The following is a 16,652-nucleotide window of genomic DNA, read 5'->3' on the forward strand; positions in this document are numbered from 1 at the left end:
GAAGACTCTCCTCCATGCTCCCACTCCCTTCCTGTGTTCACCTGCACCCTCTCCGGGGTGGGGGAGTGGGGGTGCTCTACTTCCTGTCTTTCTGGGTAAGCTGCATCAGAAGGAGCTCCCCTCTGCACTGTGTCAGCCCTGGCTTGCTTTTTCCCAAAATCAGCATCTGACACCGAACACCAATAAAAGATTTTGCCAGAAAATAACTTATTGCCTTAGGTGTTCAGATGATATTTATTTCCCTTCCCTCCTGGAGCGTCTCCTCTTCTGTCTCTATTATTAGGTAAAGGCCCACTTCCAGCCCCTGCTGGAGGCCGCATCCATTGAGCCAGTCAACAGACTCTGCTTTCCACAGCCCTTCCCTTGGCCGTGAGTTTCTTGTCTACACTTCTTTGTTTTTTGCAGTACGCGGGCCTCTCACTGTTGTGGCCTCTCCCGTTACGGAGCACAGTCTCCGGACGCACAGGCTCAGTGGCCATGGCTCACGGGCCCAGCCACTCCGCAACATATGGGATCTTCCCAGACCGGGGCACGAACCCGTGTCCCCTGCATCAGCAGGCGGACTGTCAACCACTGCGCCACCAGGGAAGCCCTCTTGTCTACTCTTTACAGAGTGCTGCAGACATAAAATACTGAGCCTTCTGCCCGTCATGTCATAGGGGCTTAACAGCATTTCTCTCCTGTTGCTTTCTCTGAAGGACCCAAGTGTTGGTGAGCCTCTTCCCCTATACATCAAATGGACTAGATCATTAACAACTTTTTTAGTAAACTCGGGTAGTCAATCAGGTTTACAGAGGATAGTTTTACAAGATCACAAAGTACACTGCAAAGCCTGAAAGCAGTAAATCCATGGCCACTAATCTACGTACACTTTCTTCATCATCTTCCTTCAGTCTGTGAAATAAGAGCTTCCCTGCATGTCTAAGGCCCAAACCTTTGATGCAGGTCAATGTGAAGGAAAGGATAAGTATGATGAGGATTTTTTAAAGATAAAAAAGGAAAAACTCGGGGCTACTGGGAATGAAAATGGTGCTGACATCTCAAAGAGTAAATGAAGCTCACCTCTGGCCCCTAGCAGCTTTCTTCACAGGCTAATGAGGAGATGATTAAGAACACAGGAGAGAGCAGTGAAATGTGCTCATTTCCTTCAGATGAAAAGCTGGGCTGGATTGTGTGTCCGTGAGCCAAATAAATTGTATTTGAAGTGAACAAACTCCAACTTCACAAGCATAGTGTCTGACTGGACTCAAATCATTACCTTTCTTAATGAAATGTTTCCCCTTGTCACCTTCAAACAGAAAATGAACCCTAAATAATATCAAAGCTCTTAATTCAATATAGAGTCTACTAATTTATCCTTTAAAAGTAAATCTACCCAGGGAAAGTAAGATAATTTTAAATTATTTAGCAGAAATGGCTGTTGAATCTTTTCAGTGTTTCAGTTCAGCGGGTTTCTGTATAATTTCCAACCATCAGCGATAAAGTTTTTGAAGCCTGGATGAATATTTAAATGTTGTTTCAAACGGGTGCCTCATTTGATGGTTGACAAGTTCTGAAATTCTACATAATTGGCAAGTCTCCACTTTACTTTTGATCAATAACCTGGACATAGGCTAATACTGTAATACTTTTATTAAACCAAAGTACTTATTAATCTATATAGATTATACATAAATTAACCATACTCAATAATAACATGTTTCATTCTGTGTCATGAAGAGGAATAAATTTAAATGCTAAAATGCTGGATAATAGAACATATTTACAGGTATAGTTGAGCAAGCCATCTTAGGAAAGAAGGAACCTAGGTGAGCCCTGCTTCAAGGGAAAAAAAAAATCAATATATACTGGTGTATATATTGATAGGTTTATCAATAAATATTCTTACTATGAAAACAGAAAAAGGAGATGTTCTTATTACCTTTTGATTATAACAAAGTGTGCCAAAACTTAAGGGTATAAAACAAACATTTATTTTGCTTTCAGTTTTGTAGGTTAGAAATTTTGAAAAGGTTCAGCTGGGCAATTTGTCTAATCCATATGGTGTTCGCTGAAGCAACTGGAGCTGGAAAATCCACTTCCGGGATTGCCTCATCATCCACACAACGTTTGGCACCTGGGTTGGTGTTGCTGGAACAGCTAGTTGTCAGTCGTGTATGATTCAGGCAGCTCACATTCCACGGGGCCTCCAGGTGTGGCTCGCTTGAGCTTCCTTACAGCATGGGGGTCTCAGGGTAGTCTTTCTTACATTATGGCCAGGCTTCTCTCAGAGCAAGTATTAAAAGACTGGGGAAGTGGGAGCTGCCTGATCTTCAAGGCCTAGAAACTGGCATTTCCAGCATATTCTACTCGGTAAGCAATTGACGAAGGCCTGGACAGTTCAGCAGGAAGGAAACTGACTCCACCTCTTAAAACATGGTCATTGTTATTCTAGCACAGGACTGAATAATTATATTATGAAAAGATTCTTTATTTTGCAAAATAATTCATTCCTATTTCTTTCATATAATGAAGATTCCAAGGGCACCTAGAATATTATGTCACTTAAGAACAATTATTCACGGGGCTTCCCTGGTGGCGCAGTGGTTAAGAATCTGCCTGCCAGTGCAGGGGACACGGGTTCAAGCCCTGGTCCGGGAAGATCCCACATGCCCCAGAGCAACTAAGCCTGTGAGCTACAACTACTGAGCCTGTGCTCTAGGGCCCATGAGCCACAACTACTGAGCCCACGTGCCACAACTACTGAAGGCCGTGCGCCTAGAGTCCGTGCTCCGCAACAAGAGAAGCCACCATAACGAGAAGCCTGCGCACTGCAACAAAGAGTAGCCCCCGCTCGCCGCAACTAGAGAAAAGCTTGTGTGCAGCAACGCAGCCAAAAAGTAAATAAATAAAATAATTTATTTTAAAAAAGAATAATTATTCACACCTAACGTACAAGGAGCATGTTATTGTACAAAGGAAAGTACAAATGCACACATCCCTGCTTTGGTCAGTAGCTGAAACATATATTAGTAAAACTAGCATTCCCATTTTATTTTGCAGAGATATTTAAGAGCTGGGTTTGGGTTGATTGGATTTTTTTTCCAGTCTGACTTCAACATCTAAAGGTCTTCCAAAAAACTTCTCTGCCAACAAATGACTGCTTCAGAATGAGGTTCTGAATATCAAAAGGTTTACTTTAAGATTTAATTCACCCAGGCCAATGTTGGGAATCTGAAAGGAACTGTTGCTTGTCACATTAATTATGTGCTTGTCAGGTGGATCTAAGTCGGAAGAAATTCTATACTTGAGAATTTCCAAGAGAACATAAAACTGTTGTTTCTCCTACTGATTTTCCTATTTCTCTGTACAGGGGTCAGCCCAGGAAAAATCTTTGAGCATTCAGTTCTTCTCAGGCTTTTTACACACGATGACGGATGGCAGACCCCAGGGCTGGGGGGCGCAGATGGAGTATCAGCTCTGCCAGGGCAGATGGCCAACCTCAGAGGCCAGATCTATCGGTATCGATACGTTTCTGAAGGGCCGTTTTCTGTGGCTCAGTATACACTGTCTGGAGCTCACAGCATGCAGTGTGCTCATAATGGCTCTGACTGCCTAAGCATCCTAGTGACACATCAACTCAGCAAATAGAAACGGACAAAAGAGCAAGTGGAGTTTATCTAAATGTGCAGGAGGGTAGTGAGGGTCCACAGCCATAGAGGCTCATCGCAGTGTCTGCTGAGGCCAGTGCCGTTTCAGCATCAGCATAAATCCAGGTATCAATAATAAAATAAACTCCTCTGCCTTTTTGTACAATTGACCAAAGAGAAACTACGCAGTTTCTACAGTCTATTTTTTTTAACTTTTTATTTTATATTGGAGTATAGTTGATTAACAATGTTGTGTTAGTTTCAGGTGTACAGCAGAGTGATTCAGTTATACATATACATGTATCTATTCTTTTTCAACTTCTTCTCCCATTTAGGTTGTTATATAATATTGATCAGAGTTCCTTGTGCTATATAACAGGTCCTTTTTGGTTTTAGACTAGCTGGTCTTTACAGTGGCTTAGTTATGTGTCTCTGTTCCTGCCCTATAGTACGGTACTTAAAATCTTCTCAAATCCCTGTTTGTACAACTTCTTTTGGTATTATTGAAAGATAGTATTTACCTATCTAACTAAAGAGACCTGTGAATCTTGGAAATGTCAAGTTGTTCAAGGTCTTACCATTTGTTTCAAGGAATAAGTTCTGGTAATGAGGTCCTCTAGTTTCTAGAAAAGCTCTCCCTTTCTATTTAGACCGTATCAGACTGTTGACAGTTCCATAGCTGCTGGTCAGTACAAAATATGGGTAGGGATTTGGACCACACATGCTGGGTTCTAAAATCGTGTCATCTGAGCTCATAATTGGGGAGAGTATTGCCATATCAATGTGTTTTATCAAACCAATTTGTATTTGGAAAGAGTTACGAGGAGAGGAAAGGAATTCACTAAAGTGAAAAGCTAGTTCTCAATTAGAAATTCTAAGGGAAAGCAAGAAAGAGATGTGATGGTAAAAATCTGAAGAAACTCTCAAAATAAACTTTATAATATTTGTGTAAACAAAGCCATTGACCTTGAGAATATGTAGAAGTATCATATGTTACCAGGGACCACCTGACATGGAACATTCATAAAGAGAAGGACCTGGCAATATGCTATGTTGCTATTTTCCAGGCACTGAAGTGAGAACATTATAAACGTGATTGCATTATGCACTCAAAATATTTAGGATTATTATCAAACACATTATTTTGTTTAACCCTCACAATGACCCTGTGAAGTAGGAACTAGTATTATCCCTATTTCCAGATAAATACAATTTAGAGAGGTTAAATGATGTGCCAGTGTCCCACATTGATTAAGTGGAAGAGCTCTTTACCACTCTACAGACCTGCCTGTAATCACCGCAGCCAGTAAGCTCAGAAAGGGTACGAATCTCAGCTTCAAAGTCTAATCCTGCTAATCACTAACTGGAACCTTGTGCCATTTCAGAGAATTTCCTGAGCCTCCTTTCTCCACTGGAAAATGGAAGTAATTTTCATCTACTCCATGAATTGGCGACTGAGAAATTGGTGTGCAGTGAGGAAAGCTTGATAAGATTCCATGACAGACTTTATTACACAATGATGGAAGCAGGTAGAAGAGCGTATATTTTGGAGATTAGACTATATCTGATTGTAAAATCGCAGGACACACACCACATGTACATACATGTAATGCATTATGTATATGTATATATATGAATATATACACATATATGTGTATACCCACTATTTGTATATGTGTATAGACATAAATACGTATATATGTGTGCACAAAATTTTCTTTTCATTAGAAGTGGCATAAGATACTGACTTGTGATACAAGCACCCTGCTCATTATTGGTGAGACATCGTTGGATTGCCATGTATGTGTCTGTGGTTTTCAAAGATCAGAAACAATCACTTCGATTAAGGGACTACTTGCATACTGAAGTACTGAAATGTGCTATAAGTGGATATATATTTAATGTTTCTCCATGAAACCATATCGACCCCAAGTCTAAAATAGCTTTTAAAAACATCGACTAAGTTAGTTGTGAAAATTAAAGTAAATAATTTTTAAGTGTTATTAGGGTGCCCGACTCATAGTAGGTACTGAATAAATACCAAACTACTAAAAAAGTTCAAAATCTGAAGGTCTTTTTGGCATTCTACTCCTGAAACATTATTATTAGGTATTTAGCAGCTAAAATAAGCAGTTCATTTATTCAAACAGATAATTTGATAAATAATGAAGAGCTAGTTTTTTAAAAGTCTATGGAAATATTTTAACAAAATAATTTATTCAGGCAACCCTCCAAACCTAGGGACTGATTATATACGGCTTATGGATAGATATCCAAATGCTTACTCCTCCCTGCCTTTCACCCCAACTATTTTTTATCCTCTCGTTATTTATTTGCCACTAAGTAGTTCAGTGATTTGGCAAAGTTATTTACCAAATTTCTACCAAGTTTTTCTTACCTGAAAATCGGTAGAATGTTTGTAAAGTCTCATAATACTGTGAAGATAAAATGAATTAACACATATAATATGTTGATCACAGTGATGAGCACATAGATATTGTTTAATAAACATTAGCTACTATTATTAGCATGACTATAAAAATAGCACTCTGCTAATACCACTTGGAAACAATATTGGAAGTAAAACTCAAGTTGTTTATGTTTTCAGTTGAAATACAAGACTTAGGTAGAGATAAATACAACAGATAAATATAGATAAACAGATACTATGTATATGTATGTCTTGTGTACACACACACACACACACACACACACACACACAAGCACTAGAGAGAGAAGAGGAGACAACAGAAAGGAACATGTATTGAGGAGATACTCTATGCCTTGTTCCCAGGGTTACATAGCTCCTTAAGAACCAGTGGTTAAGACAGGAAGTCACTCCATCTAACTCCAAAGTCCATGTTTATTTCACTATATCATGCTGTTTCCTGTGGGAAGAGATCGACTAAGAAAAACCTTGCATGTAGGTGAATTTTATTTGCATTTAGGTGAATATATAAAATATATAAAATTCATATCCTCTCTGATTACAATCAATAAGCAGGAATCTTTGGTATACTAATACCCAAAACAACAGTAATTTTTTAAGCTATGGATAAAGGCATTTTTCCCCCATTACTCAAATGCTCATTCTGAAGATTACTTTTCTCTTAGGTCTTGCATTAAAATAGCTAAACATGCAATAGTGGTGATCTGTGTATTAGGCTGGCTCTACAAATCAGCTAGCACTGTAACCTAGTAACCCCATCTGTAACTGAGGTATTCGAAGTGAGTGAATCTTAAAGCCCCGCCCTCTCTAAGTCCCTATAAAGGAAACAGAATTAAAACCCTACCTCCTTCTACTTTTCCTAGTTAACTCAGAATTAGATAAGTACTACAGATTCTCATTATCCAGAAATATTGCCAGCACTTTTCCATTAAAGTCTAGGTGAAACAAGCGGTATTAAAAAAAAATTCATGGGAGTTCACAGTATATTATCTGGTAGTTATGATACTCTCCCCTGCTGCCTTTTTAAAAATAAGTAGCATGTACACAGTAATTTTCCTTGTCATGATTCTACGCCATCTTCATAGTGCATTTTGCCAAAGAAACATCGGACATAAATGAACATTCTCAGGTATCCTAGCAACAGGATGTGATTAATAATACCTCTCAGAGCAGGGCAGATAAAATGCCTGTGACTGAATGCACACTCAGAACTGGCACTGAGAAATTGGTAGTGCAGTGAGGGAAGCTTGATAAGATTCCATGACACACTTTATTACACAATGATGGAAGCAGGTAGAAGAGAGAGTGTATTTTGGAGATTAGACTATGTCAGATTGTAAAATTACAAGATATCACATATACATATATGTAATGCATTATATGTATGTATATATGCATATATGTACACACATATATGTATACCCACTATTTGTATATATGTATAGACATAAATACATATATATGTGTGCACAAAATATTCTTTTCATTAGAAGTGACATAAGACACTGAGTTGTGGTACAAACACCCTGCTCATTATTGGTGAGACATCTTGGATTGCCGTTTAGGTGCCTGTGGTTTTAAAAGATCAGAAACAATCACTTCGATTAAGGAGCTATTTCTGTACTGAAGTACTGAAATGTGCTATAAGTGGATATATATTTAATGTTTCTCCATGAAACCGTATCAACCCCAAGTCTAAAATAGCTTTTAAAAATATCAGAACTCAGTTTATATAAATAAATAGTCATGAGATGTGGAATTTTAATGTTCAACTAAATACATTTTCTCAGAAGAAAAGTTGGTAAAACTTCTATTAAGTGGTAAATGAACCCAAACTTTCATAATAAAATTACCCCATAAGTATTAGTTATGTAATACTGTATAACAGTTTACCCAAAACTTAGCAGCTGAAAACAACAGTAAACATTTATCATGTGACACAGTTTCTGTGGGGAACTCTGGAGTGGCTGGTTGGGTTGTTCTGGGTCAGGGTCTCGCAGGAAGTTGCAGTCAAGGAGACAGCCAGAGCTGCGGCCATGTGAAGGTTTGAGTGAGGCTAGAGAATGTGCTGCTCATGTGCGGGCAAGTTGATGCTGACTGCTGTCAGGAGGCCTCAGTTCCCCATTGGCTGTTGACTAGAGGCCTCAGTTCCTCATTGGCTGTTGACAGGAGGCCTCAGTTCCTCATTGGCTGTTGACAGGAGACCTCAGTTCCTTGCCACATGGGTCTCTCCTTTGGGCTGCTTGGGTGTCCTTGTAACATATTATCTGGCTTTCCTCAGAGGAACTACTCTGAGAGACAACAAAATGGAAGCCACAACGTTTTTTGAGGCCCAACCTTGGAAGTCACACTTGATTATTTCTGCAAAACCCTACTGGTTACAAGTCAGTCTAATTCAGTGTGGGAGCAGACAACACAAGGATACAAATGCCAGGAGGTGGGAAGACGAGGATCACTGGGGTCACCTTGGACGCTGGCTACCACACCCTGTTATTAATCTTCAATACATTCATTGTCAACTTTAAGGATTTATGATGCATTCTTAGACAAGTTAAAGACTCTCCAAAAAGATAGGGTTTTTTAAACATCTTTTTTATAATTTTTTTTAATGATTCAGGACTTGAATAGCATTTTTGAAAATTCATGAAAGTGTTTGAGGCCCCTAGTATATAAAAATTTATAATCAAAGGTACATAGTGGCTTGCCCAATAAAAATCTTAAATGAGGAGGTACCCCATCATACTTGGTAATGAATGAAACCTTTAAATGGGCCATTCATGCCATTTATCTGTTGGTATCATTGAAATAAATTGCATCAAACAAGTCCTCTGGAAATCACCCAAATGAATAGAATGTGAGATTAATCAAGATGCCAGTTAAATGAATTCTACACTTTGGACTGCTGCACAAGGGAAGGATTATACGTTTTCCACCTTACAGTCTAGGATTTTAAAAGACACGGAGGGCTGGTAGAAAAACTTAAAGTTTACATGAGCTTCCATAAACTCTCAGTAACTAGCTCCATCTATGACAAGTTGATAAACGACAAGAAGGTGATGGCTGGAAGGGTGGCCCTCACTTACTCATCGCAAAACCAAGGCTCTCACCTCAACTGTGGTGTCGACACACACCACTGCCCTGGTGCAATGTTTCCTATCTAAGCCCATAAACATGCTGAAGTGTCCCAGAAACCCTGACTGAACTCCTGCCCAAACTGTTACCTCATCTCATTCATGTTTGTGCTGGCAAATGTCGTGAACATGTCATTTCCTCCTCAGCCTCATCTTCCTCATCGCCCACTGCTCTTCAGACCCTCACAGCCTCTTACTATCCCCTCTCTGCTAAAACTTCTCACTCATAGTCTAGCAACAACCGCGTGAACTCAGCAGTATCGGATGCTGTTGGCACCCCTGATACTTCTTAAAACTTTATTTATGGTACATGACTTTGTGCTCTTTTGATCTCCATGGAGGTCTGCTTCTCCTTTTGTCTTCTCATCGTCCTTCATCACAAAACAAGAGTAGAATTTTTGTTTTCTTGGTCACTGTCTTCAGCCCAGCCCTCTGTTCTGTCTGTCTTTATGTTTCCATTTCCCCCCTCAGCTCCAGCCATCTTCTCAAGATGCACATTTTCTGCATCTATAATTTCAGTTTTGATCTCTCTCCCAAACTCCGTCTCCTGGTAGCACTTCAAACTCATGAAGTCTAAAACTGAACTCATCATTCCCATGCTCCCACCCTATTTTACCATTTCCCCAAATTGCATCACCACACCCAAAGTCAACTAGCAGCCATTCATCTTGACCTTTCCTTTTCCCTTGCACTTCACATTTTGTAAACTCCTGGGCCCTATAGGTTCTGCCTTCCCACCGTCTCCTACACCCCTCATTTCCCTCCTCTCTGCTCCCACTGTCATACACAACCAACTACCTCTTGCCCAACCTCTGGGACAGGGGTCCCCAACTCCCCGGCTGCAGACCTTCGGAACCAGGCTGCAGGAGGTGAGCGGCAAGCGAGTGGGCAAGGCTTCATCTGCTGCTCTCCATCACTCCCCATCGCTCCCCACCACTCCCCACCGCTCCCCACCACTCCCCATCGCTCCCCATAGCTCCCCACCACTCCCCACCGCTCCCCACCGCTCCCCATCGCTCCCCACAGCTCCCCATCACTTGCATTACCACGTGAACCATCCCTCCCCTCCCTCGTCCATGGAAAAATTGTCTTCCATGAAACCGGTCCCTGGTGCCAAAAAGGTTGGGGACCGCTGCTCTAGGATACTTCCTCCTATGGAAAGCTACTCTCATTCAGGTTTTTAAAGCAAGCCCTAAACATGACCCTTCTTGCTCAAATAGCCTTGTCCTGAATAGCCCATTACTGTTTCTTTTGCCAAGTATCAATCCTTTCCCCTTTTCAAATTCCCCAAATCACATGTATCTCTCAAGGTCCAAATCTAATACTACTTTCTCCGTAACTTCATGGGCACCCTTTTATTTCTTAAAATAATCGTTTCATCCTCTTATGTATTTAAACATTTATACCCTTTGGGGGCACATCTCATTTCATGTTATATTGTCTGTCCTTTACCTTCCCAAGTAGGTTGTAAGAGGCCATGGTCTTATCTTAGTCAGGTGTCTACCCCCATGTAGAACAGTTTGTTCTATGGGGATTTGCACCTTGTAGGTTTATTGTTGAGTAAATGGCTCTTACTAACAAGATTTTTTAAACCCAGAAGCATGTTTAATGCATACTCATTAATTTTTGACTTTCGTAAACTGATTTGAGAATATTTTTCACCCCTTTCCTCTGTGCCCAGTCATCTCTAGAAGAATGTTGGACACGGCTGACCTAGTGACTGTGTCTGGAAATTACCATAAACTGGGCTTTCGTCTTAGTTGCATCATATTCTCATGGCTGCACATTGCAACTGACCTGCCACTTCTTATTTCAGGGAGAGTGGAGCAGAAAAGAGAACAAAGAGCAGCTTCAGGTAAGATGTTGACTAATTGGCCTCAGCTTTATGTCATGTTTTTACTTCCACCTTGAAAAAAAAAATCTATTTGCAATGTAGTATTCAAAAACTCACCTAAAACTGTAATAGTTTATAATCCTAGACTTGACTGATTTTAAATTAATTAAAATAAGTGAATGCATTTAGCTTTTTCACTTCCACATCAGTCATGTCCTTTTCATCCTATCTTTCTATTCAAACAAAAATGAGATGGCCTGTTATTTAATTTTTCCATGATTATCCATTTAAAAGGTAAGTGTTGCAAGCACCGATTTCAAAATATGAAGGTTGTAATCGTTGACAACTATTTCATCTTCCCAAATACGTATGAATCTCGATTATTTTTCCTAAACCCATTTATGTAGCTAATGTTTTTCAGGACAGTGTCAACTACTTAACCAAGAAGAATCTTTACATTTTGGAGAAATTTTAAAAAACATTCCACTTCTAAATCCTAATATATATTCAGAAGTGAGTGATGCTTTGGCGCAATGCCATTGCACATAGTAGGGGTCAATATTTGCTATCTAATACAAAAATGAGTCTTTACATTTCCATATTTTCATCACTTGGCTTTTGGCTTAAAGTCATAAGGTAAGACAAATTTACCAATTAAATCTATGCATAAGGGCAATCTTCCAGCTCCCAATGCCCTAAACTTGTCAATATTTGTAGAGAATTCTAATTTGGCATATACACCTATGCCCACCACCCTTCCGAAGTCTTCACCAACTCACTATTTTATGATATGTGAGAGCGCCCAACATAAAGACACATTACTCCCAAACACCATCTTTTTTCATTTTTTTAGTCTGGTAACAATGCATTATGTGTGTTTCCAAACAGTGAAGTCAACAGAAGACCAAAATCTGTGTTAATCAAAAAATGTATAAACAGCCTAAGCCCCTCTTTTCTCCTTCCTAACCTTAGCCTTCATCTCAGACAACTGGGCAACTTACTACCTGCATGATTTCCCTCTTAGATGTTATTGTTTGCATTCTCCTTGTGGCTCTTTTAAAACCTGATCACGAATACCAAAAAAAATGTGAAGGGAAGCAAGTATCTGGTGTGCTCACAGATGTACTTTCCTCTATTATTGCTCCTTGGGGGAAAATTATTTATACTGTTTCTGAAACGCTATTGCTATGATCCTGTAGGTATGGGCTTAAAGAAACTTTATAGTTGGGAAGAAAGCTAAATTGGCCAAAGTGTTAAACCAAATGCCTCTTTAAGTTCCCTCCATGCTCATAGATTCTGATATGCTGTGTGACCAAGGTGACACAAAGGACTAGAGAGAGAGGCAGGAAATGAACTCAGATTTCTTCATTCCTTATTCTTCCCAGTGTCCCCCATTCCTAAGCTTTCTTTTTAAATCAGAGTGCTAGTCCATTTGACACTGTATTAGGTTTCTTGCTTAATACAGTATTTTTCAACAGTTGGAAAATCTTTTTAAGGCAACAGGAGACACTAATCACCAGGGTTCTGAGGAAACTCCCTTTATTAATGGAGCTAATTTTCCCCAGCTGATTCACAGCTTGTCAATGTGTCCCATTTCTATGAGAAAGTGAAAGAAACTTTCTATGAGAAAGTGAAGTCAAGGAGAACTAATGGACAGAGCTCAAATTATTGGGGAAATGTTTTTGACTCCTCATTTCAAAGAACACAAATCCTGCCCTGGGGAAATCTACATTTGTAAAGATAGTCTGAGTTTTCAAAATTGAGACATAACCTTTGCCACTGTGGTCCTAAGTATCACCATGTTCAGTTTGTGGTGCTAGAATGAATGTCTGCCTCTTTATAAAGCATGTGCCTGAGATACCAAGAACACCATGGGCATCCCTGCTTCTCACTTCTTGCCTGGACTTCTTTATATCATTTGTTGTTCATTCTGCTCAGATTCTATGTCCTGCCTGTTGTATTAGACAATACACTCCACACCCTTTTGCTTATATTGGGTCTATCTCCCAGTATGGGAGAAAGAATTTAGAAGAAAAATACTGTAGACAAAAAAAAAAAATTCCCCATTAAAATAGGGACTTCCAGGACCCTCACTTTTTGGGTAGGTAAAGTTGCACTAAGAATCTTGCACTAAGATGAAAGTTACAGAGGTAAGTTTTTACTCAGAAAAATAAAGAACCTTGCACTAAGATGAAAGTTACAGAGGTAAGTTTTTACTCAGAAAAATAAATAACTTTCTAACAAGGAAACCTCTCCAGGACTGGAGAGAATGAGATTGTGTGAGTAAAACTGTACAAAGGTTGGGCCATCACCTGCAAGGGATGTTGATAAGAGATTCATGAAGAGTTTGGTTGGATCATTCCTAAAGTTCTTTCCAATTTCATGTCTATGATTCTACTTACCATTATTACTTTATTGAAATGGTTCTACTGTGTGTGTACGGATCAACACAAAATAAAGCCTTCTTAGAGCTTCCCTGGTGGCGCTGTGGTTGAGAGTCCGCCTGCCGATGCAGGGGACACGGGTTCGTGCCCCGGTCCGGGAGGATCCCACATGCCGCGGAGTGGCTGGGCCCGTGAGCCACGGCCGCTGGGCCTGCGCGTCCGGAGCCTGTGCTTCGCAACAGGAGAGGCCACAGCAGTGAGAGGCCCGCGTACCACAAAAAAATAAAAAAATAAAAAATAAAGCCTTCTAAATGGCTCACATTATATAACTGAATGAATCATGTTCCAAAACTTAGCTAAATCAGTTTAGACTGAGTTACTGAGCAGAGCATATAACTAATAGGGCTAAGACTATGAACTGAAATTCTTCTATAGGATATTTAGCTTCTTTGGGGGAAGAAGTTGTTGTTTGCACCCTGATTGCAGCCCCAGCTGTCATTTCAAGTATGATGCTGTTTTCGATAAGCCAGGAATGAGTCACAAGAGAATATGTATAACCTGATATCATTTTTGAAAAGCTATGGTAAGCTTAGTCATTTTTGAAAAATAATTCAAAGCATATGCCTCCTGACATTGGATTTGGAAACCCGTGTCAGATTCATAAAACGTGGCCAGCAACATCAAAGCTAAATTTGGCTATTTGGGTTGGTAAAGAATATTTAAAATATGGGGTGGTGTAATGGTAAACAGACAAATATGAGGAGTCGTGTTACTAATATCCTCAATTACCTATTCGCCCTTGATTATTTTAAGGACCCAATGTCCTCACCAGAAAAATAGAAAAAAAAAAAGAAAAAAGAAACAGCTATATTCCATAGATACCTGCCTAAAACCTTTATGGAGTTTGAAGTGTTTTTATCTTATTAGAAAAATCCCTTTTGAGGTCAAGGAATTCTTGCTCTTTAAAAAGCAACACAGGGGGCTTCCCTGGTGGCACAGTGGTTGGGAGTCCGCCTGCCGATGCAGGGGACACAGGTTCGTGCCCCAGTCCGGGAAGATCCCACATGCTGCGGAGTGGCTGGGCCCATGAGCCATGGCCGCTGAGCCTGCACGTCCGGAGCCTGTGCTCCGCAACGGGAGAGGCCACAACAGTGAGAGGCCCGCGTACAGAAAAAAAAAATAATAATAAAAATAAAAAGCAACACAGGGCTTCCCTGGTGGCGCAGTGGTTGAGAGTCCGCCTGCCGATGCAGGGGACACGGGTTCGTGCCCCGGTCCGGGAAGATCCCACATGCCGCGGAGCGGCTGGGCCCGTGAGCCATGGCTGCTTGGCTTGCGCGTCCGGAGCCTGTGCTCCGCAACGGGAGAGGCCACAACAGTGAGAGGCCTGCGTACCACACACACAAAAAAGCAACACAGCAAAAAATACAAAAAATTCTCGCAGAGAAAGGTGCTCCATAAATTATTATTCAGAAAAAGATAAATTAGAAGGCTTACTAGGGTAGGCTATACAGACGCCATCTGTTAAATATATATTGTTCCAATTTTTCCAAAAAGGAGAACACTTTCAAGTCCAGTTAAGTATTGAGTAAAGAATAGCCCTAGTGGACCAGAGAATGGAGTCATCAGTATAGATGACAGTGAGGGTTTCAAAATGAATTTGCCTTCTTTTCATTTATGACATTAGAACATCCCTAAAGTTCAAGATGTTTTTTTCATTTGCATAATTTGCAAAAACTAACCGGTAAAGAACAATGCTATTTTTTTCTCAACTTAAAAGGTGGAATTTATTATTGGAAATTCAGCAAATGGTCGAACATCTGCTTTGCAAGTTTAGATCTTGCTACTTACTCTTTGACTGGGCTTTTCACTTCTGTGAAATGTTCTAAAACAGAAATAGTACCTCCATTTTAAAACTTTTAAACACACATTGAACATGCAGTCATTCAGGTTTTTAAAAAGTTAGATACTGAATAAATCCTTCCATCTGTGCGGGAATAGCGTGTTCATTTTCTTACATGTTACTCATTTATTGAACGCAAATTTTCACGTGGATGCATATCTAGCGTGATTTTCATCTGTGCTATTACTATTTTGTAATGCTTTTTGCCACAGTTCTGATACCTCAGAAAACCCTCAAAAATAAACATGAGAAGACCTAATTTGTCATTGTCTTCATTACTGGTGACCAACAGGAAACATGAAGTTAGCAGGCAGGTTGTGTTGCAACAAGTACGCTTAAGTAAACTATCATTCTTGAAAAGTCTATCATTTCTTGGATTTTTTAACATTCTACATGTTTTATTCTCACTTTGAAAATCATTATTCCAGTTAGAATCAAGGTTGAAAATGCATACCATCCTAACTTGTTCATAGCTTACAAATCTCTTGTCACTTAATAATACTATATAGCGTATTTGAAGGTTGCTAAGAAAGTAGATCTTAAAAGTTCTCATCACAAGAAAAAAAGAAAGCTTGTAACCATGTGCAGTGACAGATGTTAACTAGACTTACTGTGATGATCATTTTGTGATATATACAAATATTGAATCATGTTGTACACTTAAAATTAATATAATGTTACATGTCAATTATATCTCAATTTAAAAAAAAAAACTCTTGTCTTGATTCCATCTCATTTAGCACCACAAAGAGGACAGAAAAGGAATCTGAGGAGGCATTTAGAAGTTGATGCATTCAATTTGCTAAACATTTTTGCAGTCCAGGCTTTGTGCTTGATACCGGAGATGCAGTGGTGAATAAGATATGGCATTAATGTTCATTCACTTTCTGGGGGAGAAAAACAAATGCATACAGATGATAACCCAGTGTGAAGAGTGCCTTCTAGAGAATCATGTACTAGGTTTCCTGAGGATTTCAAAGAAGGGTTCGTGGAAGAGGGGAGACTTGACTTGATCCTTGAAGAAAGAATTGGAATTCACTAGATGGAAAAGGGGAAGGGCTGGCTTTCCAGAGAGGTAAAGACAAGAAGAAGCATGGCCTATTGAGGGAAAGGTTTGTGGTTAAGTAAGACTGGATGGAGTATAGTCATAAATAGGCAAGAGGCAAGAGATGTGGCCAGAAAAATAAGCATGAGCCAGAATTAACAAGGGCCATTTTGCCCTTCCGTGGAGTTTGACCTTTATGCCGTAGGTGTGGGGAGCTAATGAAGGGCAAGGAATTATATGATCTATTTGCATTTTATAAAATTCCTCCAGAGGAAGT

The 16,652-nt window shown here is 39.8% G+C and overlaps 1 protein-coding gene across 1 annotated transcript in view; it reads left to right on the forward strand.

The window, feature by feature from the left end:
* Nucleotides 1-16,652, forward strand: part of CHST9 (carbohydrate sulfotransferase 9) — a 206,753-nt gene that overhangs the window by 63,099 nt on the left and 127,002 nt on the right. The window contains exon 2 of the mRNA XM_065890172.1: nucleotides 11,026-11,064. Coding sequence (XP_065746244.1) covers nucleotides 11,026-11,064 — 39 coding nt within the window. The remainder of the gene's footprint in view (nucleotides 1-11,025; nucleotides 11,065-16,652) is intronic.

Source organism: Phocoena phocoena, chromosome 13 (genome assembly GCF_963924675.1).
Source record: "Phocoena phocoena chromosome 13, mPhoPho1.1, whole genome shotgun sequence".
Taxonomy (NCBI): Eukaryota; Metazoa; Chordata; class Mammalia; order Artiodactyla; family Phocoenidae; genus Phocoena; species Phocoena phocoena.